Here is a 21,433-nt window from a genome sequence, read left to right as displayed (position 1 = left end):
AGTGATTATTTTCACCAGAAAGTTCTGAAGCTATCCAGGAGCACAGGTAGAGGCACTGCCTTGGAATAAAAGATGCTCCTCCTATCTGGGAAACTCCAAGGGATTTAGGAGCCCTGTGACAAACTGGTCAAAACCAAAGTATCAGAACCAGGGTGGGTTTTTTCGTTTTGTTTGTTTGGCTGGTTTTTTTGTAAAGGGATCCTCTTGGAGCCAAGAAAATCACACACCACTGCTGATGGATCAGGGCCACAGAACAGACTCAGAAGCTGAACTGCCACTCTGAGCCAGAGAATTTGAGCTTTTAAGCATGAAAGCTACAAACATCTGTGCCAAGTTACTGTTATAGTTTCCACAAATCAGGATTCAAAGATTTCCCTATGTATTCCATCATTGTCAACCAACATAGAATGTAAGCTTTTCAGTCCAACCAATTAGATTCGTTTGTTCTTGTTAGGAACAGCCATAATGTTATGAGAGAACTAAAGATGCATAACAGAGTATTTCTATTGTTTAAGGAGGAGGTGGGTCAGCTATTGGAAGGTCCCCAGCTCTCTTGAGAGCTTGGGAACGTGAACTTTGTTTCACCCTACAGATAAAATGGAGTCTGGAGTCAAAATGGCAGTATTTAGGCCAAGGGACCTTCATCTGATTCTCAGCACAATGAAAAATGGCAGATTATTTTTGGCAAATGGCCTTCCTCAGAAATGAACAATTGTGTCTTTCTACCTGTTAGACATTCACTCTACCAACTGAACTACATCCACACTCAGACTTTTGTTTTTGCTTTTCAGCAAATTATGGCTATTGATTTTTTTCTTTGTGCTAATACTTAATGTCTTGACATAGTATTCTAAAATGTGAATTTGTGCTGGACGGCGGTGGCCTACACCTTTAATCCTAGCACTCAGGAGGCAGAGCCAGGTGGATCTCTTGAGTTCGAGGCCAGCCTAGTCTACAGAGCAAGGTCTAGGACAGGCACTAAAACTACACAGAGAAACCCTGTCTTGGAAAAACAACAACAACAACAACAAAAACCCCAAAACAAAAAAAACCCAAAAAGCAAAATGTGAATTTGTTATACAGTTATATTGGTTTTACCTTCTTGTGGTTGGCTCCATTCTTGAAGGAACAAATGAGAAAAGACCCTGCTGCTGTGAAGTCCAAACTCAGGACACTTGAAAGGACAAAAGGATTTGGGTCTGTCTGTCTCCCCATCCTCTCCCCAGGGACTAAACATGAGTCTTTATTGGCCACTGTTACTTGAGAGGGATGAAGTGGGAGGGGTGGATGGCACCCATACCAGGCTGGCCATGCTTCACAGCCTTCTACATGGTGGAGAACTCCCTCAAGTAGTGGCCGATCATCTCTGGTTTGATTTCCACCTGGTTGAAGATCTTGCTGTTATACATGCCCACCATGCTGTCTACCATTTCAAACAGGATGATCCTGTCTCTCAGGTGTGTTGTTAACCCCATGGGTCTTTAACACCCATGGGCTTCTCCATGGATGGCACCGCCTCCTTGGTTTTTTTCAGGTGCTTGAGTAGTAAGTGCTGCTTCTGCTGCAGGCTGCTGTTCAGGTGTCAGGGGCTGCCTCTTTCGGGCTCTGTACAAGTTCATCAGCTGCTCGTAGGACATGTCCAGCAGTTGGTCCAGGTCCACGCCATGGTAGATGAACTTGTGGAAGGTCTGCTTTTTCTTCTGCTCCACTTCAGCCATCTTGGCAACTGATTGGAAAAGGATTTGTGTTTTTAAACTGATCTAGACAAGAGGGAGTGTCTGATGGAGGCTGAGAAGCATTTGTTACCATGATTGTTAAAAATTTGCTCCTGGTGGCTGGAGAGTTGGCTCATTGGTTAAGAGCAAGAAATGTTCTTGCAGAAAGAAGACCTAGGTTCAATTCCCAGTACTCATATGGTGGCTCACAACCATTTATAATTCTAGTTCCAGATCTGATTCCTACTTCTGACCGCTGAGGTCACCCGGTATGCACATGGTATATAAATACATGCAAACAAAACATTCAATACACTTTAAATAAACAAATCTAAGCCTGGGCTACAGAGTAAGTTCTAAGACAGCCAAGGCTGCCCACAGAGGAAACCCCCCCCCCAATTTTTTATTTTATTGTTTGGTTTTTGAGACAGGGTCTTTCTGCATAGCCCTGGCTGTCCTGGAACTTGTTCTGTATAGATCAGGCTGGCCTTGAACTCAGAGATTCACCTGCATCTGCTAGGATGAAAAGCGTGTGCCGCAGAAACACAGCTGGATTTTTTTTTTAAACTTTGCCTCTATCTTTGTCTCTGTCTCTTAACTCCCCTGGAGACACTCATGGGGAACACTATTTTTCTTTTTTTATTCCTATAGTGGCACTGCCTTTAATCCTAGTACTTGGGAGGTAAAGGGAGTCGGGTCTGAGTTCAAGGCCAGCCTATTTTGCATAGTGAGTTCCAGGACAACCAGAGTTACAAAGTCAAAGTACAAAAGGTGTTTTTTTTTTGTTGTTTTTTAAAATTTTCCTGTATTAGTCCATATCTTGTGTATGTGTGAGTGTGTTTGCATGTCCATGTGGAGACCAGAGGTCAACTTCAGGTATCTTCTCTAGGTTGCTTTCCCCCCCTTGTGTTTTGTCAGAGTCTCACTGAACCAGGGCTTGCAGTTGGGGCTCTGCTGTCTTTCGTTAATGAGCCTGCAGGCTCATTATACAGTCTCACGTCTCTATCTCTCCTCCCCTAGCACTGGGGTTGTTGCAGGTGTATGCCACCACGCCCAGCTTTTATGTGGGTACTGGGGAATCGTAGGTCTTCATGCTTACACAGCAAGTGCTTTACCCACTGAGCCATCTCTCTAACTCCACTAGGCAAGCATTCTACTACTGGATTGTATTCCCAGCCATTTTGTTTGTTTGTTTGTTTGTCTTTAAAAGGTGAAGTGGAGGTGTAATTGCTAGCAGAGTGCTTGCCTATTATGCCCTGAGGCTATGGGTTTGGTCTCTAGCACTTCCAAAACGAAACAAACCTAGAGGGACTTATGTTCTCAGACTTTCAAAGACCTTAACACAGAATTCAAAGGCCAAGGGTGTTAACTGTGTCCTTATCTGTGGAAAGTGAGGGAACCTATTTAAAACCAATGTCACCCAATATTTCTCCTTTGGATCATGAGCAGAAAGCACTGCATGCCTGATACCCCCAAGGTCAGTCTTATCCCTGCTACCCTTTGATAGGAGTTTCTACTATTAAAATGTGACTAAAAAAATGCTTACTCCAAAAGAAAACAAATTTTAAAAATGCTTACTTTCATAGGGCATGGTGTTATATACCTATAATTCCATCAGTTGGGTGGCTGAAGCAAGAGGTTAGTAAATTCTAAGACAGTCTGGATTACATAGTGATATTGTGTCATAAACTAACAGGCTTACTCTCTAGCTAGCTATTTTCTCTATTTCTGTAATTAGATTTTATTTATTTGTATGTGAGTTTGTGTACATGTATGTGATATCTGTGCAGGTGCCCACAGAGGCCAGAAAAGTGTTTAATTCACTGGAGGTGGAGTTGCAGGCCTTGTGTGAGTTCTAGGAAACTTTCTTGGGTTCTCTGGGAGAGCAGCAAGCACCCTTAACTGCTGAGCCATCTCTTTAGCCTCTCGGGGATTCATCTGGTTATTCATTCATTGTCCTCTGTCATCAGCTCTTTGAGCATGTCTCACTTTTGAGAATAGTTCTTAATTCTGGAAGTCATTTATTTAACAAACTCTGTATTAGGTGGATGCATCATAACATATGCAGGAGAAACTTGTAGTAAGGTTGATGTTATAAAGGACTTACTAGTAAACTTGCTTAGGAAATATTAACTTACACAAATAATTTAGCTAAAGGAGCATTGCCTCCTAGAAGATAAGTAGTGTACTGACCAGGTTTGTTAGAAACTATTAGAAAATTTTGTACTATAATTGAAGCTTAGGGTTACTGACTTAAACCAGCCATTAGGCCCACCCTCATATCAAAGAACATGTTCAGGGATAGCTCAAGGGGGCCAGCACAGGGCCATAACCATCATCAAGGCCTGGTCTGCCATTAAGTCTCCTGAGCTCTTATCAGGAAAAATATAATTCTGCCAACTGGGCAAGATAAACCTGAGTAACAACTCCAGAAAGAACAATGCTGGCATACTTTTTATCCTCCCGCCCCCTCCCCTCTCTTTTTTTCTAACACTGGTGTACTTAAGAAATAATTCTGTCAATATCAAGATATAATTCTGGTAGTATCTTTGCTGTGTCAGTCTCCCATCTGTCCAAGTGGCCAGACTTGCAGTCTCTTGTCTCTGTTTAAATTGTTCGAAGTGTAACCTGGAGCTGGGACTGAAAGAGATTTAAGGATGACAATGTATGTGGAATGTATAAGCCTAAGGTGTATATAAATTAGTAAAATCTTCTATTCGATGCCAGGATCTTGTTATTAAAGAGCTTTTCCTTTATTAATCTCTAGGTATGCAGAGTGAATTCTCAGGAGACAGAAAAAATGAGTTGTAATCTAAAAAATGTACAAGCACTTATAAAAGGTCTTATTTAGCCTTACACTAACTAGAGAAACGCTTCATTGCTGAGCTGTGTCTTTAGTCCTTTTTAAATTTTAATCTTAGTAAATTTCTAGGCTGCCCTTGAATTTACTTTCTGGCCCAGGCAAGCTTTGAACCTGCCATCTTTCTGCCTTCACTTCTTGATTAGCTAGGATTACATACCTGAACCATCGTTATGTCACTTTTATATGTACACAATGTGTACTTTTGATCATACCTACTTCCCTATTACCCCAGCATATCCCCCACTTTTTGTTTGTTGTTTTTGAGATAGGGTCTTGCTATGTAGCCCTGTCTGGCCTGGAATACACTATGTAGACTAGGCTGGCCTCAAATTTGTGGCAGTCCTCTTGCCTTAGCCTCTTGACTGCTGGGATTACAGCTGTGCACTACCACATCTAGCTTGTTGTTTTGAGACAGTCCAGCTGGCCTCAGACTCCTATCTTTCTGTGTCAACATTGTGAGTTTTGGAATTACAGGTGTGTGTAGTCATGTCTTGCAGCTTGACAGTTTTAGAACTCATTAATTTCTTATAACTACCTTGCAGAATTGTTACTACAAAGGTATGTGGTAGAACCAGGGTTTGCTCCTGGTTGTGAGCATTTAACCACTGCCACATCAACGTGCTGCTGCCTCTTGTCCTCTGTGTAGCCAGGAGACTTCTCAGTTGGCTGGCTGATTTTAGCTTTCATTGAGTGCTTACTAGTGGTGAGGCTCTAGAGATCATCACTCAGTGCACCATTTCAGCCTCTTGTGTGTTGTAACGGCACACATGATGGACTACTATGCAGGGAGGATGTCTTGGCATATACCTGCTATTAGATTTGGTGAACTCATTTTCTAGAAACTTTCACGTGGAGAAAGTCCATCTTCAGATCATAGGATAATGTAGAATGATACTGAAATGTGTATCTAAATGAATAGTCATATACTGCATTCATGTAAACAGCAATGACTGTTGGGTTGGAAAGAATCTACTAGTCAGGAAAATAACACAACTCTGGAAATTTCCAGTATAGATCAAATAATTCAAGGCAGCAGCCTGTTACCTCTTTCCCTCAATTCTGGAAAGTATCATTGAGGAGCTGAAATGTCTAGAAAACTTTCCTAGAAATCTAATTGAAGGTTCTTCTGCTAAGTAATCACTGTGTCACTATTATTTCTTTCCTTTTAAATATGACTGTGAGGTATGTTATGAATAATTTTTTGCTAACAGTGAAATTTATGAATGATTATGAATTTATCTTAAGTTTTGTTGAGGATATAGATCATTTGGTAGACTGCTTGCCTTGTATGTGTGAGGTTCGGGGTTCGATCCTCAACAAAAACAAAAGTTTGATTGGATTAAAGTTCATCCCTGTATATTGGTCTGTATCTGAGAGTCTTTTTAAAAATACTTTTTTATTTTTAATTATGTGTATGTGTGTCTGAGTGTGTTTGTACAGTGCCTGCAGAGGCCAGAAGAGGGTGTCAGATCCCCAGGAGCTAGAGTTGTGAGTCACCCAACATGGGTGTTTGAATCTGAATTCAGTTCCTTACCAAGAGCAGCATGTGCTCTTAGTTGCTGAGCCATCTCTTCAGCCCCTGGGAGGCTTCTTAGCAAACAAAAAGCTTCATGTGTGGCTCTTCCTATGAGACATAGTTGTCCATATGTAAATTAGCCCCTATTTGATGAGAGAACACAGTTGAGGACTATGGTGGTGGTATTTTATTTGTACTGAAATGTGATTTTAATTGTATGTTAATAAATAAAGTTGCCCGGGGGTCAGAGCTATTAGAGCCATAGCAAAAGCTGGGCATTGGTGGTGCACGCCTTTAATCCCAGCACTTGGTAGGCAGAGCTAGGTAGATCTCTGTGTGTTCAAGGATACAGCCAGCATTGGAGACACATGCCTTTAATCTCAATACCAACCATAGAAGACCTGGAGGTCTATACAGACAGTCAGTGACGAGGCAGTCATGTGGTTGGTTTTACAACCAATGAGAAGGCAGAACAGGAAGTCTATATAAAGACAGACAGGAAGTAGGTCTCTTTCGGAGAGGTCTCTTGGCTGAAGAGGCTAGCTGCAGCAGGCGGGTAAGGCTCTTAGCTCTGATCTCTTGGCTTTCATCTTGGCATTGGCTCTGTGTTTCCTATTTAATAAGACGGTTGGTTACATCTACAGAGGACCCCCTCCTAGGGACTCCTGGTGCCTTGCTTATTAAGGTAGGAAGGGAAAACCTAAGTTGGATGTGCAGCTCCTCTGACAGTTCAAGTATAGGCTGCGCTAAGAAATTCAAACCTTTTACTCTCAATCTGCCAGCTGTTCTTTATTCTCTACTACCACAGATGCAAAGCTGTGTGAAATAAGAACTTTGTTTTATTTCCCCCATTCCTCTTACACTTTCCAAGCAGCATACATTTTCTTTCTTTTTTTTTTTTTTAATTTCTTAATAGATTTAGTCATTTTTCAATTTTATGTGTGTTTTGCCTGTATATGCACCTCTTGGTGCCTGAAGGATTCAAAAGAGGGCATTGGATCCCCTGGAACTGGAGTTCCAGGAGGTTGTGAACCACCAGGAGGGTATTGGGAGTTGAACGCCAGTCCTCTGGAATGGGGAGCAAGTGCTCTTAATCACTCACCAGGCGTCTCTCCAGCCCCATCAGCATACATTTTTAGAAGTAGGTGGGACTGCCTAGATTTTTAAATAATCAGTATACAATTGACACACAGATTCTTGTTTGTTTGTTTTTATTTTTTTGAGACAGAGTTTCTCTATGTAGCCCTGGCTGCCCTGGAACTCACTTTGTAGACCAGGCTGTCCTCAAACCTAGAGATTCCCCTGCCTCTGTCTCCTGAGTGCTCGGATTAAAGGCATGTGCCACCACTGCCAGTCTGGCACACAGATTCTTGTAACTAAATCTTCTGTTTCAATTGCTATGGTAACTAGTGCTATAGAGATGTGAAGACCCTATTGTGACCTCTAGTGTAGGAATGCCCCCAGAGTCTCTTACTTGATTGTCCACCAAGGCCTGATAGGTCTGGCTGCTTTTCCCCAGGCACCAAGTGTTGGGGTGTGCCACCTCCCCCTTTGGGACCACTTTGGGTTGCCCTCTTAAAAAAGCAGGCCTTACCAAGGAACAATCATCTTGGATTGCATAACCCAAATGAGCCAAGGTAAGCTTTTGAGGGACAGGAAGTAGCAGCTCTCAATCTTTGTGTGTATGTATGTGCATATGTGCATGTTGGAGGCCAGAGGTCAACACTGAGTATTTTGCTTATTCCTTCTCTACTGGTGAAATTATTATGGCCACTCCACGTAGTTAAAAGGGAGGTTTATTTTGTGGGGGAACTTACAAGTGAAGGGATAGTTTACAGGGTCTGGGAAAGGTGTAGCACAGTCCGGCGGTGTTCTCTGCATGGTCTACCTCCAGCTTCCAGGGTCCAGGAACCCCGCGCATCCTGATCTCCGGTCTTCAGGGTCCTCTCTGTCCTCTCTTGGCCCCGCCTTGTAGGCGTGACAGTTACCGAAACCTCATTGGGGGTTGGAACTTCCAGATCAAAGCTGGAATGGCTACCCACTACACTTCTCCATCTTAGTTGTGTTTTGTTTTTATTTTCCTTTGGTTTTTTCGAAACAGGGTCAGGGTTTCTGTGTAATAGCCCTGGCTGTCATGGAACTCACTCTGTAGACCAGGCTGGCCTCAGACTCACAGTTCTGCCTGTCTCTGCCTCAGGGGATTAAAGGTGTGCTCCACCACCTTCCGTTCCCACCTTAGTTTTTGAAACAGATATTCTGACTAAACTTGTTGCTCATTGATTTGGCGAGGCTGGCTGGTCAATGAGCTCCAGGGATCTGCCTTTCTCCCCATTCTCTCAGAATTGAGGTTACAGAGCGCCATTGTTTTTATGTGAGTCATGTGGATCTGAATGGAGGGTTTTTTTGTTTTTTTTTAATTGATTTTTACCCACTGAACAGTCTCCTGAGCTCCTGGCTCTTTAAATGGAAGTTTAAGCATTATGTCTCTGAAATCATGGAGTCATATTTTCATCACGGTTATTATACATACCCTCGGTTTCTGTGTAGCCTGTAGTCCATGGTAATACCACACCAACTCTTACATGCATGTACCAGTGAAAATTAGTTGGGGACACAGGAATCTCTTAAATTCTGAATGACTCGAGTTTAGTGTTTTCTCTCTCTCTCTCTCTCTCTCTCTCTCTCTCTCTCTCTCTCTCTCTCTCATTACATTAGACTAAGGAGGCAACACCAGGCCTCCGAGATTGTTTCATTTTAGTTTTCTTCCTTTTTTTTTTAAGATTTATTTTTATGTGCATTTTGTGTGCATTTATTTAATTTTGCGTTTCTGTCTGTGTGAGGATGCCAGGTCCCCTGGAACTGGAATTAGAGACAGTTGTGAGCTGTCATGAGGGTACTGGGATTTGAACCGGGTCCTCTGGTTGGTGAGCCATCTCTCCAGCCTTCTGCTTTAATTTTATAGTTAGTGGAACATTGCTCAAAAGTGACTTAGACTGGGTAGTAGTGGCGCATACCTTTAATCACAACGATGCTCAGGAGCCAGAGGTAGTTCTGTGAGTTCAAGGCCAGCATGGACTATAAAGCCAGTTCCAGGACAACCAAGGCTGTTATACAAAGAAACACTGTCTTGGGGAAAAAAAAAAAAAAACACCAAAACTTTGTGCTGCTGTTCTAGAGGACCCAGGTTCAATTCCCAGCACCCACATGGCAGCTCATAACTGTCTAACTCCAGTTCCTGGGGACCTGACACCCTCAACACCAATGCACATAAAATAAAATTTAAAAAACAATTCTAAACGTAGACTGACGAGTATCCAGATCTGTCATGCTTGTGACCTGCTGCTCTGTCCTCTTACTTTTTGCCCTACAGGGATAGTTAGCTCCTAAAGCTCTTTGGTCTTACTAGAGAGGAAAATACCTGGGAGCTGAGTTTCTGGAATAGTTCGGAGTCGTCTTAATAGCTGACTCGTTCCCTCCATCCCAAAATGTGATTCTCAGTTGTTTGTTGGTTTTTGTTTTTTTTGTTTTTTTTGAGACAGGGTTTCTCTGTGTAGCTTTGGAACCTGTCCTGGAACTCACTCTGTAGCCCAGGCTGGCCTCGAACTCACAGAGCCTGCCTCTGCCTCCCGAGTGCTGGGATTAAAGGCGTGTGCCACCACCGCCCAGCTTGTTTTTTTTTTTTTAATATCTTTTTTTTTAAATTTCATACACACACACACAGTATATTTTGGTCCTATAATTTATAGTTCTTGTTTTTAGAGAAGCTACTATAAAAGTGACAATCATTGTGACTATCCTCAGGGTACATAGTTTTAAGCTTGCTCAAAATTGTCAGATCTTGGCCAGGCGGTGGTGGCGCACACCTTTAATCCCAGCACTCGGGAGGCAGAGGCAGGCGGATCTCTGTGAGTTCAAGGCCAGCCTGGTCTCCAAAGCGAGTTCCAGGAAAGGCGCAAAACTACACAGAGAAACCTTGTCTTGAAACCCCCCCCCAAAAAAAAAAAAAAAGTCACATCTTTTTTTTTTTTCTCTTTTCTCTTTCTTTTTGGTTTTTCTAGATGTGGTTTCTCGGTATAGCCCTGGCTGTCCTGGAGCTCACTCTGTAGACCAGGGTGGCCTCCAACTAGCAGAGATTTGCTTGCCTCTGCCTCCCAAGTGCTGAGACTAAAGGTATATGCCACAACCTGCCCAGCATTTTATTTATTTATTTAAAATCAGAGTTTTTTCTTTTCTTTTTTTTTTTTTTTTTTTTTTAAGATTTATTTATTGTGTATACAGTGTTCTGTCTGCACATATCCCTGCAGGCCAGAAGAGGGCACCAGATATCATTACAGATGGTTGTGAGCCACCATGTGGTTGCTGGGAATTGAACTCAGGACCTTTGGAAGAACAAGCAGTGCTCTTAACCTCTGAGCCATCTCTCCAGCCCTAGAGTTTTTCCTTAATGGTTATCTAGGGTTGACTCCTCTCCCCCCCAACATTTCTTTTTTTTTTTTTCCCTTTTTTCTGTTGTTCCCCCCCCCCCCCCCCCCCCACACACACACACAGGGTTTCTCTGTGTAGTTTTGGTGCCTGTCCTGGATCTCGCTCTGTAGACCAGGTTGGCCTCAAACTCACAGCTATGCAAGGATGTGTGTTTCATAAATCAGACTCAAGTTTTTGTCACTGAAGTCCTTACTTTTCCAGGATTTCCTGTCTGGTCTTGCTCTTTATCAAGGGGTTGATAGTCATCTATTCAGTGAACTGTGGGATTGAACTTCCACAAATCAAAATGAAGAAAGCATGACATTTATGTATCAGATTTCCTGAGGAATGAACAGCAGTGCCAGAGTTCAGAGACCTTGGACACTAGAAACTCAAACTGTTTTCTTAGATAATGTGGTTTCCTTAGAATGTTGAGAGGCTCCTGTTATCAAATGTCTTGTTGGGTTAGAGCTGATCTTGCTCTCTGTTGTCCCCAACATCCAACACAGCTAAGCCGAGCTGAGCCGGCATTGAGGAGAACCTGTATTGTAGGCTTTGTTTCCTGCCTTGGTCACATGTCTTACCTTGAAAAAAACAGATGTTGCCATTTTCCTCACACTGCTTCAGAAGGGCTAAGTTTTCTGGTATGTGTCCAGAATCATCTGAATTGGCTGGATTTCTCATGCTTCCTTCCTGCTTGTTTCACATTCACCCAGCTTCTCTTTCTTAGTTTTTGTGTTGTTTGGGACAGGGTCTCGTGTATCTCAGGCTGGCCTTGAACTCATTTGTATCCAGAGATGACTCCTGATCCTCCCGTCTCCACTTCTCAAGTGCCGACTTGTGCTATCATACCCAGTTTACTAAACCCAGCTGGGGATTGAACCCCAGAGCTTTCCCAGTTGTTCATTCTTACCAACTTTCTCAATAAGAGAGAAGCATTTGAGGCAGCATTGCATTTCATACAACATTTTGATGTATGGTATCTCATTTTAGTTCTCACAGCATATTTGGGAAGGTAAAGCAAATGTTGTTTGCCTGTTTAATAGATGAGGAAACACAGCTTCAGGAAATTATGACTCACATACTGCCAAGAACTAATTAGTATGGAGACCTTATCTCTCAAACCCAAATATCTTTATCCCTAAAGATCAGGCCCTATATTTGGAGTCAAGCTGCCCCTTCCACTCTTGAAGATAAGCTGGGTTTCTAGTAATAATTAGTAGTAGGTAGGAGTCCAGAAGTAGCTTCAGCATACTGGCAAATCCACTCAGCATGTCCCTCCAATACCAGGTGGTGGCTTATCTAGAAAATAGGTCACATAGTCTCTGTACATCCATTTGCTAAATGGGATGTAAAACTGGCCCTTGATATTTAGTTAATTTTTTAAAAAATTCTTTTAATTACTTGGGGAGGAGTTTTGGGGGTGTGCTTTGTGTGGGTGAATGTAGGCTTGTTTGGAGGTGAGATGGCACCTTTTTGAGAATTGGTTCACCCATCCCTGTGAGTTCTAGGAGTTGAACTTAGGTTTCCAGGCTTATGCTCAAGCATTTTTACCCTGAGCCATCTTACGAGTTTATGTGAAATTGATTATTATAAAAATGCTAAATTTTGCGGGGCGGTGGTGGCGCACGCCTTTAATCCCAGCGCTCGGGAGGCAGAGCCAGGCGGATCTCTGTGAGTTTGAGGCCAGCCTGGGCTACCAAGTGAGTTCCAGGAAAAGGCGCAAAGCTACGCAGAGAAACCCTGTCTCGAAAAACCAAAAAAAAAAAAAAAAAAAAAAAAAAAAGCTAAATTTTACTCTCCCCGCCTCCCCTGGCAGTTTTGTATTGTTTTGAGATAGGGTCTTGTATGTAGCTCAGGCTAGCCGTGGCATTCATAGCAATCCTCTTGTCTCCATTTCTATGATAACAGGCACACACATGCATGAATGCTAGATTTTAAATGGTTCCTTCGGGAACTAGGTTTATTATGTTGATGTTTCTTGGTTGTCCTGGCATGGTCTGATAAGCTCATCCAGAGGTGCCTAATACTGTTTCCATTTCTTAAGGTTGCTAATGTGATCACGTTATACACAGTAAGCATACATAATTATTTGTCAGTTAAACTTGGAAGGTAAAGAGAACAGAGAACTAGATCTGAAGTTAAAATTCAGATCTGATAGTGGTTAATTTAGTGTCATGGCACCCAGTTATACACCCAACACAGAACTTTCATTTAGCTTATATGCCCAGTGCATTCTGTGTGTCCATTGTAATAGTTATAAGTCAGATTGGAGGCTCCATAGGCTTCTGTGCTGTGATATTGGACCCTGATAAATGTGAGTCTGGGGCAATCTTGATCTGCCCTATAGGAAGCTTCTGGTTTAACTGGGGGCAGTCACATATAGGATAGCATGGTACCATTTCTATATAAGAGAGAGTGAAGTCTTGAGCCATAGACAGCCTTCTAGGAAGCAGGCAGGGGACTCACAGTGATGGTGAGAACCTTGGTGCCCAGCAGAAATCCATTCAAAGAGGGACTCATGATCAAGTCTTGGTAAAGAACGCTAGGAGCAGCCACTTAACCTCCCTATGCATATGGGTTAATAACAGTGACTTATATTGTGGGCATAAACTCACTGTTGCTGAGTGTCACTACCCAGTGAGTCAGGCTTGCAGCATTGTTCTAATGCCAGGGAGCAGGTCACCCTGCCATTCCTTTTCTGTTACCTAAGCTCAGCAATCTGCACCTTTCCTTCAGTGCAGAATGAATACCAGACGTCTTTTTATTCTTTAGATCATCAGATGGGAAATGACCATAATAGAGTCCTTAGGTTACATTTCTGCCTGGCAGCAGTGCTCTGAATTACCTGGCCTTGTGAAATTTGCTGGAGTCAGTCTCCATGAAGTAGAGTTTCTTTGAATAACATCTGTTATTTCAGAAAGTCCTAATGCTTTCACAGTGCTTTACCAGGAGCAGCAGATTTGAGGTAGATGTTCTAGATCTGCTGTGTGGGTACCTCTTGCTGGAAGTCTCTGATAGGAACTTGCTGCCTCACTCAAATTAGGTATTAGAATGAAAACCAGTAGCTGATTGGGAAAACAGCTGGCAGTATGGAAATTATGGAGTAGCAGGTTTTTTGTTTTTGTTTTTAAGAGGGGTGGAGTGGGCTGGGGCACAGATGACCTTTCTGGTGCAACTTGTGGTAGCAGAAGGGCCAAGGACTGATTTCCTGTTGAATAGTTCAGAGCAGATCTTAGCTAGCTTGCTTATACCAACCAATTTCTATCTCTGGGTTTCCTTTTTACCCTTTCCTTTCCTGCATTTCTCTCCTTCCCTTTTCCCTCTTTCTTTCCAATAGGACAATGCTACTTTACATAAACAAAACAGCCAGTTGGCTAATTTGTCCAACAAAAACTATGAATGAAGAGTTTTCCAAATTCCCTCCCTCTCATTTTTAATGTACTTATGATGATGTAATCCCTGCTGGGCAAGCCACACCCCTGGCCCTGTACAGTGCTCTGCTGTTTATATATAGTTGTAGTCAGTGGTTTGGATTGATTTTTGTTTGTTTTTGAAGACAGGGTTTCTCTGTGTAGCCCTGGCTTGTCCTGGAACTCACTCTGTAGACCAGGCTGGTCTCAAACTCACAGAGATCTGCCTGTCTCTACCTCCCTAGTGCTGGAATTAAAGGCAAGCACCACTACCTCCCGTTGGATTTTTTTTTTTTTTTTTTAAGATGTAGACTATTCTGTGCGTGATCACAGTTTGTCAGCTTGTCAGGGAGGTGCTACCTTTCCATTGTTTACCATCCTTTGAGTAGCTCAAGTCTTGGCTGTTAGGCTGTGTGATTTATTTTCTTACTTTGTAGTATGACTATTTATTATTATGGTACAGATTGCTATGAGCAACTTTTTTTAAATTTTATTTTTATTTTATGTGCACTGGTGTTTTCCCATGGGTGTCTGGTCCTCTGGAACTGAAATTACAGACAGCTGTGAGCCACCATGTGGGTGCTGGGAATTCAACCCGGTTCCTCTGGAAGAGCAATTAGTACTCTTAACTACTGAGCCATCTCTCCAGCCCGCCCCCCATGAGCAATTTTTAAGGAGTATATCCTAGAGTGTACAGGTCAGCAAAAGATTTAGAATTGTAGCTTTTCAGAGACTGAAGATAATTGTTTCCACTGGGACAATGTAGCCTCTTAGTATCACCCTTCATGGCCACTCCCTTGAGGAATGGTGACTAGGCAACAAGAATGGACACAGGTGGTCTCCCCTGGCAGTAGTCTATGTTGGTTGAATGTAGTAACTGAGCCTTTCTGGGAAGGGAGCTTTTAGACATCAGTATTCTTCAAAGGGAAATAAGTAAACTGTACTTGGAGTTTAGAAAACTATTGAAGTGATAGACAGCAGGCTATTAGTATTATTTTGTTTTAAAAAATACATATTGTAAACTGGGTGGTGGTGGCGTATCTAACCCTGAGCTACACCCCTACCTCAAGGGCTGTTCTTACACCTAATTGTATCGATTGTAGAAAATGCTCAGTATGGGCTGGAGAGATGGCTCAGAGGTTAAGAGCACCAACTGCTCTTCCAGAGGTCCTGAGTTCAATTCCCAGCAACCACATGGTGGCTCACAACCATCTGTAATGAGATCTGGCGCCCTCTTCTGTATACATAATAAATAAATAAATCTTTAAAAAAAAGAAAATGCTCAGTAAAGAAGTACTAATTAGCCAGGCGGTGGTGGCGCACGCCTTTAATCCCAGCACTTGGGAGGCAGAGCCAGGTGGCTCTCTGTGAGTTCGAGGCCAGCATGGGCTACCAAGTGAGTTCCAGGAAAGGCGCAAAGCTACACAGAGAAAGCCTGTCTCGAAAAACCAAAAAAAAAAACAACAAACAAACAAAAAAAAAAAAAGAAGAAGTACTAATTAGGGTAGAAAATTACATTTTCTTTTTCCTTGGCTCAATTTGGCCAGCTATGGCTCCAGAGTTGGAATTCTGTCTTTATGGGTGCCTTGATTAGTTGGTGATGTCGTGTCACGCTGTTCATCTAGAAAGTTCCCCCTTTGTGTACTGCTAGAGTACAAGTCTCCAGAGATGATGAAATTGCCGTATTATGGGATTGTATTTCCCTTGCTGACGAAAGTTCAGCCTTGAAGTAGGCAATGGGAGTTGATCAGCCAGATTATTTCATGCAGCCCAGCAGAGTACAGAATAGCCTGGGGACAATTTGCTAGGTGACTCCCTTGACGGTGTCTCAGGCTTGGTGAGCTGTTCTGTTCTACAGTGGAGCTGTTGGGCACAGCCTGGCTTAACTAAACTCCAGTCAACACTCTGCTCATGCTCCTCTCACCTGGTAGCCCACAGGTAGGACTGTGCGGTCAAGTGGGAAGCCTTGCATTGCTTAATAAACTGAGAGCTCCTGAAGCTTTTTTTAAACGTAGCTTTCTTTTATGTCTCTAGTAGCTTTTTATTTGTGTATAATTTCAAACATGCAGGAAAAGAACCCAATAAGACTAGTACAAGGAACTTTTGTAGCCTGGTGATGGTGGCACACAACTTTAAAACCAGTACTCGGGAGGCAGAGGCAGGCAGATCTCTCTGTGAGTTTGAGGTCAGCTTGGTCTACAGAGTGAGTTCCAGGACAGCCAAAGATGTTACACAGAGAAACCTTGTCTGGAAAAAACAAAAAATAAAATAACTTTTGTACACCTTTTACCCAGACTGTCAGCATTTTGCCTCATTTGCTCTCTTCACATGGATGCATACCTACATACATTCTTAGGAAGTGCTGAGAGTAGTTGCGGACAGCATGTCATTTTCTTCTGAATGCCAGTGTATATTGCCTAAGAACAAATTGAGCATCTTATAATTGTTACCTAACCCACTGTCCATGTTCTGAAATGGTCCCAGTCATGGCAGAGCTTTGTTGTGAAGAACAATCTTGAGATGCAGGGTTTCTCCTCAGTTGTTTGCTTAAAGCCAAAAGACACTATTCAGTCACCAATTTCTTGTGTCTCTACAGGACCAGAGGGAGGGCAGCACCAACTACTTACTCAGCAACAATGACTTCAGAAGTGGAGACCTCGGAGGGGGTAGATGAGTCAGAGAAAAAGAACTCTGTGGCCCCAGAGAAGGAAAACCATACCAAGTGAGTGATAGCAACTGGCTGCTTCTCATTGGGAGGGTCCAGCACCTGTCCTGCCGCCTGCCTGCATGCCTGTTTCAGTCTGTCGGTGGTTCTTGGGCATGCTCATCAGCCCTGAGCTGTGTAGACCCTGGGATGTTTGGTTGGCACTGCAGGGCCCTGTCCAGCCTAGGCTGTTCCACTCTTTGGTTTTCTCTGTTCTGTTACCCAAGGAGACAGGCCAGATGCTGGGAGTGGTGAGTCAGGGTTTCATGGTAGTTACTTTTCTCTTCTTAAAAACCAAGTGGTGCCAAGCATGGTGGTGCTGCACCTTGGATCCCAGCAGAAGCAGGCAGATTTCTGAGTTGGAGGCCAGCCAGAGCGAGTCTACAGAGCGAGTTCCAGTACAGCCAGGATTACATAGACAGACCCTCTCTCAAAAAACAAACAAAAAGAACAAACCACCAAACCTAAGTGGTTTTTCACTTGGGCTAATGGGGAATAATGAGAGGCAAAGCTAGTTCCTTTTACAATGTCATCTCCCTACCAAATGTGGAATCTGAACTCTGCTCTAGGGCATGCCTTTACCTGCTAATCTCTCTAGGACTCAAGTTACTGGGCCCTGCCCTGAATTTTTCCTAGCCTCTCATTAGAGTCCTGTCATTGGCTAAGTTATTTCTTATATCTTAAAATAATGGCTAATAAACCAAGTCTCAGGATGTGGGTGATACAAATTAATCTCTTAAAAACAACCAAACAAACTGCAGAGGCTAGACCACAAGAGAACCAACATTTTCTCATTTTAACAGATGGACTGTGTAGATACACAGGAGTTGTATCATACTTTTCTACCTTGTCCATTTATTAGTGTAACTTTAGCCTGTGTGATTCTGTTAAATACAAAACTGGGAGGCAGAGGCAAGATCTCTTGTTCGAGTTCTATAGACCGAGTTCTAGGATAGCCAGGGCTACAGACAAACCTTGTCTTGAAAAACCAAAAAAAAAAAAAAAAAAGAAAAAAAGAAAAAGAAAAGAGGAGGAGGAGGAAAAATACAAAACCAAGATTTTGGTCCTCGTCTCTCAACTGTCTCATCTTCCCACACCTGGGCCCATCCACATAACATCCTGAGGAATTGGTCCCTCATTGGGAGGAAGGCAGCCTTGTGGGCTGGATTAAGTTTTGTTTCTTCAGCCACTAGGTGGCCACAGAAACCAAAACATCATTCATTTTAGTGCTTAGTAACATGTATACTCATGGATCCAGACAGACTTGAGGAGACCATAGTAACCTTTATGCCCTGAAGTTTTTGTGGCAGGTTGTCACATCTGCTTGCCCTATGCTTACTGACAAGGCTCACCTGTTTATGCCGGACTGGTGTCTGAGCAGCTCCAGCTTCTAGTCTGTATCTGGGGTCTAAACTGACTTTTGACCTTTAGTGCTTTCTGAAGAACTGGAAAGGGCTACTGTCTCACACACAAAACTCATCTCTACAGAATGGCAGACCTCTCTGAGCTCCTGAAGGAAGGGACCAAGGAAGCACATGACCGGGCAGAAAATACTCAGTTTGTCAAAGACTTCTTGAAAGGAAACATTAAGAAGGAGCTATTTAAGGTTTGTGTCTTCAATCAGATGGGGTTGGATTCTAAACTTTAATAAGGTGGGGTGGCCTTACTTGGCTGAGGAAGTTGCCCTGCAACCACTCTAAGGGAAAAACTGCTAGGTCTTTTTTCTTGGAGATAGTCTGGCTACATAGTCCAAATGGGCTCTAACCCTGGATCCTCCATCCTTAGCTTCCTGAATACTGGGGATGAAAGGTATGTGCCTCCATGCCCAGCCATGTATTTTTCTCCCTGATGTTAAGCCGTGGCTGCCCTAGCCTAAATGAACTAACAAAAATGTTTGCAAATATTCACTGTCTTTAAGAAGTTACAGAAGCTTCCTAGGTGTGTCAAGTAGTTCCCTATATAAAAAGGGGGTCACAGTTGGGTCTTTGGAACTGGACAAAGTGGGTTTTGTCTTGAGTTACTCTTAAAACATGGTGGGTTCAAAAAAAAAAAATCTGGGAAGTGGTGGCGCACCCTTTTTTTAAAAATTTTTTTTTAAACTTTATCTTATATGCATTGGTGTGAAGGTGTCAAATCCCCTGGAACTAGAATTATAGACAGTTGTGAGCTGCCATGTGGGTGCTGGGAATTGAACCTGGGTCCTCTGGAAGAGCAGCCAGTGCTCTTAACTGCTGGGCCATCTCTCCAACCCCGTTGGCACACACCTTTAATTCCAGCACTAGGGCAGCAGAAGCGGGCAGATCTCTATGAGTTTGAGGCCAGCCTGGTCTACAGAGTGAATTCTAGGACAGCCAGGGCTACACAGGGAAACTCTGTCTCGAAAAACCAAAACAAAACATTGTGGGTTCTAGAGCTGCTGGCTTGGCTTATAATCCTCTCCCACAATCTCCCGTCACCCTCACAGCTGGCCACTACCGCACTTTATTTCACATACTCAGCCCTTGAGGAGGAAATGGACCGAAACAAAGACCACCCATCCTTCGCCCCCTTGTATTTCCCCATGGAGCTACATCGGAAGGAAGCACTGATCAAGGACATGGAGTATTTCTTTGGTGAAAACTGGGAGGAGCAGGTGAAGTGCTCCGAGGCTGCCCAGAAGTATGTGGATCGGATCCACTATGTAGGGCAGAATGAGCCGGAGCTGCTGGTGGCCCATGCTTATACTCGTTACATGGGGGACCTTTCAGGAGGCCAGGTGCTGAAGAAGGTGGCCCAGCGGGCACTGAAACTCCCCAGCACTGGAGAAGGGACCCAGTTCTACCTGTTTGAGCATGTGGACAATGCCCAGCAATTCAAGCAGTTCTACCGAGCCAGAATGAATGCCCTGGACTTGAATTTGAAGACCAAAGAGAAGATCGTGGCGGAGGCCAACAAAGCCTTTGAATATAATATGCAGGTACTGGGCACTGACCATGGAGCATGCTCCATGAGGTTATGACCATGGATGCATGAATTTGATCTTTTAGCAGTAGAATCAAAGCCAGAGCTTTCTTGAGAGCCATTGGTAGCATGATAAATGAGCTCCTACATGCCCTAGAGAAAGGTGAGGGAACCAGTTAGTCATCAGAGAGCATGGGGACAGTGTAGCTCTCAGATGGAGGCCTGGTTTGAGGCCTGTGGTTAGTGATACAAAGGGCAAAGCTCCAGCATTTGAGAGTTCTGAAAATAGAGCTATCTCCTTCTCTCACTATAGGCTAGGATTGGTGAATGGGCAATTCCCTCATTTTGTAGCAAAGATAGGAAAAATATTTAGCATGAGGGAAGCCTTAGGTAGGGCTGATGATGCAGAAGCCATTTCTGACCCCAGAAACCCATGTCAGCCCTCAGTGTCAGAACAGCACATGGAGTTTTAGCAGCAGTCACATGAACTTCACTAAAAGGTGCAGGGGAGTGCTTACTTTTCTGGCTTGATGTTCTGATCAGGTGTATCTGGGCTCTAGCTTCTCTATGGGTGGTGAGTAGGGGGTAAATTCTGAGTCTGCCTAGTTCAGGGATGGCTCAGTTGACTTCTGCTCCTCAGATATTCAGTGAACTGGACCAGGCTGGCTCTATGCTGGTAAGAGAAACCCTGGAGGATGGGTTCTCCGTGCATGACGGGAAGGGAGATGTACGAAAGTGTCCCTATTATGCTGCTCAGGCAGACAAAGGTAAGTTGTGGGTCCTGAGCTAACATTTCTGGAGCAGGTGTGTCATTGCTGTCCACTGATGCTATGTCTCCTGTTGTGCTGCATGCAGGTACCCTGGAAGGCAGCACCTGCCCCTTCCGGACAGCCATGGCTGTGCTGAGGAAGCCTAGCCTCCAGCTCATTCTAGCTGCCAGTGTGGCCCTGGCTGCTGGACTCTTTGCCTGGTACTACATGTGAAGGACCTGTCATGTTATTTGCATCCTACCCCAAGTGACCTGTTCCATCCCTATCTCCACCTCTGACTAAACTACCACCTCAGGTGACTTTTTTAATGCTGGGTTTGAGAAAACAAGCAACCAATAAAGGCAGACACTAGAGCCTCTGCGTAACAGCATCTTCTCTGCCAGCCAGGTGCATACCAGGCACAGGCTGTCACTCTATTAACAGCCAATACTCCACTGCAAGTCAGCCTTAGACCTCTGGTCTGGCAGTGCTCCAGGATTTTTGCCACTTTGGAGGCCTAGGTACATTCTCTTCCTTAATAGTGCTTGGAGTAGTCATTGCCTTGCTTGAGTGGGCTGCCCATACACTCAGGCTTTGTGGGAAAGGGTTATGCCAACTGATGTTCAATTTTCTAGGACTCAGGGAGTCTTTGGGGGTGGAAACTATGCTTTCCTGTCTCCCAAACCCCGAACTTATCCTGCTCATCCAGGATTTCCTAAGAAGTCTGTTAGCCTGGTCGATGGGTATACCTGCTGCTACAGCACTCTAAATACAGACACCTCACACTTCCTCCTCCCTGGCACAGGGTAGGTGAGGCTACCTCCTGGTCCCCAGAAGTCTACAGGGAAGTAGAGTCCCTCAGAAAAGTGGCATGTTGCATACATACCTTGCTTGCCTCCCAACACTCCTGGCCAATTCCTAGTACCTTATTTTTCCATGTATTCATGCTAAAACATTATAAAGGTCGTCCTTAATGTCTACTTGAACCTGTGTTTTTTTTTTTTTCCTTAGAAATACTTTGAGATTTCTTACTTTAAAAGCACATACTTATATTTAAACAATTCATGGT

At 43.6% G+C, this 21,433-nt stretch overlaps 1 protein-coding gene and 1 pseudogene across 3 annotated transcripts in view; one reads left to right on the top strand and one right to left on the bottom strand.

Moving 5' to 3' along the window:
• The window catches only part of Hmox2 (heme oxygenase 2), a 29,193-nt gene extending 8,455 nt beyond the window's left edge, over window positions 1–20,738 (top strand). For 2 of the 3 annotated variants that reach the window (XM_059270085.1, XM_059270086.1), the window contains exons 2-6: window positions 16,568–16,693; window positions 18,164–18,281; window positions 19,140–19,631; window positions 20,256–20,382; window positions 20,471–20,738. In XM_059270085.1, the coding sequence (XP_059126068.1) occupies window positions 16,608–16,693; window positions 18,164–18,281; window positions 19,140–19,631; window positions 20,256–20,382; window positions 20,471–20,598 (951 nt within the window). In that variant the 5' untranslated portion in view covers window positions 16,568–16,607 and the 3' untranslated portion in view covers window positions 20,599–20,738. Of the gene's footprint in view, window positions 1–7,553; window positions 7,732–16,567; window positions 16,694–18,163; window positions 18,282–19,139; window positions 19,632–20,255; window positions 20,383–20,470 lie in introns of those variants that run through there. The other variant, XM_059270087.1, reaches the window with a different exon arrangement.
• LOC131916662 (small ribosomal subunit protein uS19-like) lies at window positions 1,257–1,718 on the bottom strand (annotated as a pseudogene).
• Window positions 20,739–21,433: the final 695 nt, after the last annotated feature.

This window comes from Peromyscus eremicus, chromosome 8a, assembly GCF_949786415.1.
Source record: "Peromyscus eremicus chromosome 8a, PerEre_H2_v1, whole genome shotgun sequence".
NCBI lineage: Eukaryota > Metazoa > Chordata > Mammalia > Rodentia > Cricetidae > Peromyscus > Peromyscus eremicus.
Note: the sequence above shows the minus strand (reverse complement) of the source record. Positions and strands in the feature narration are given on the sequence as shown.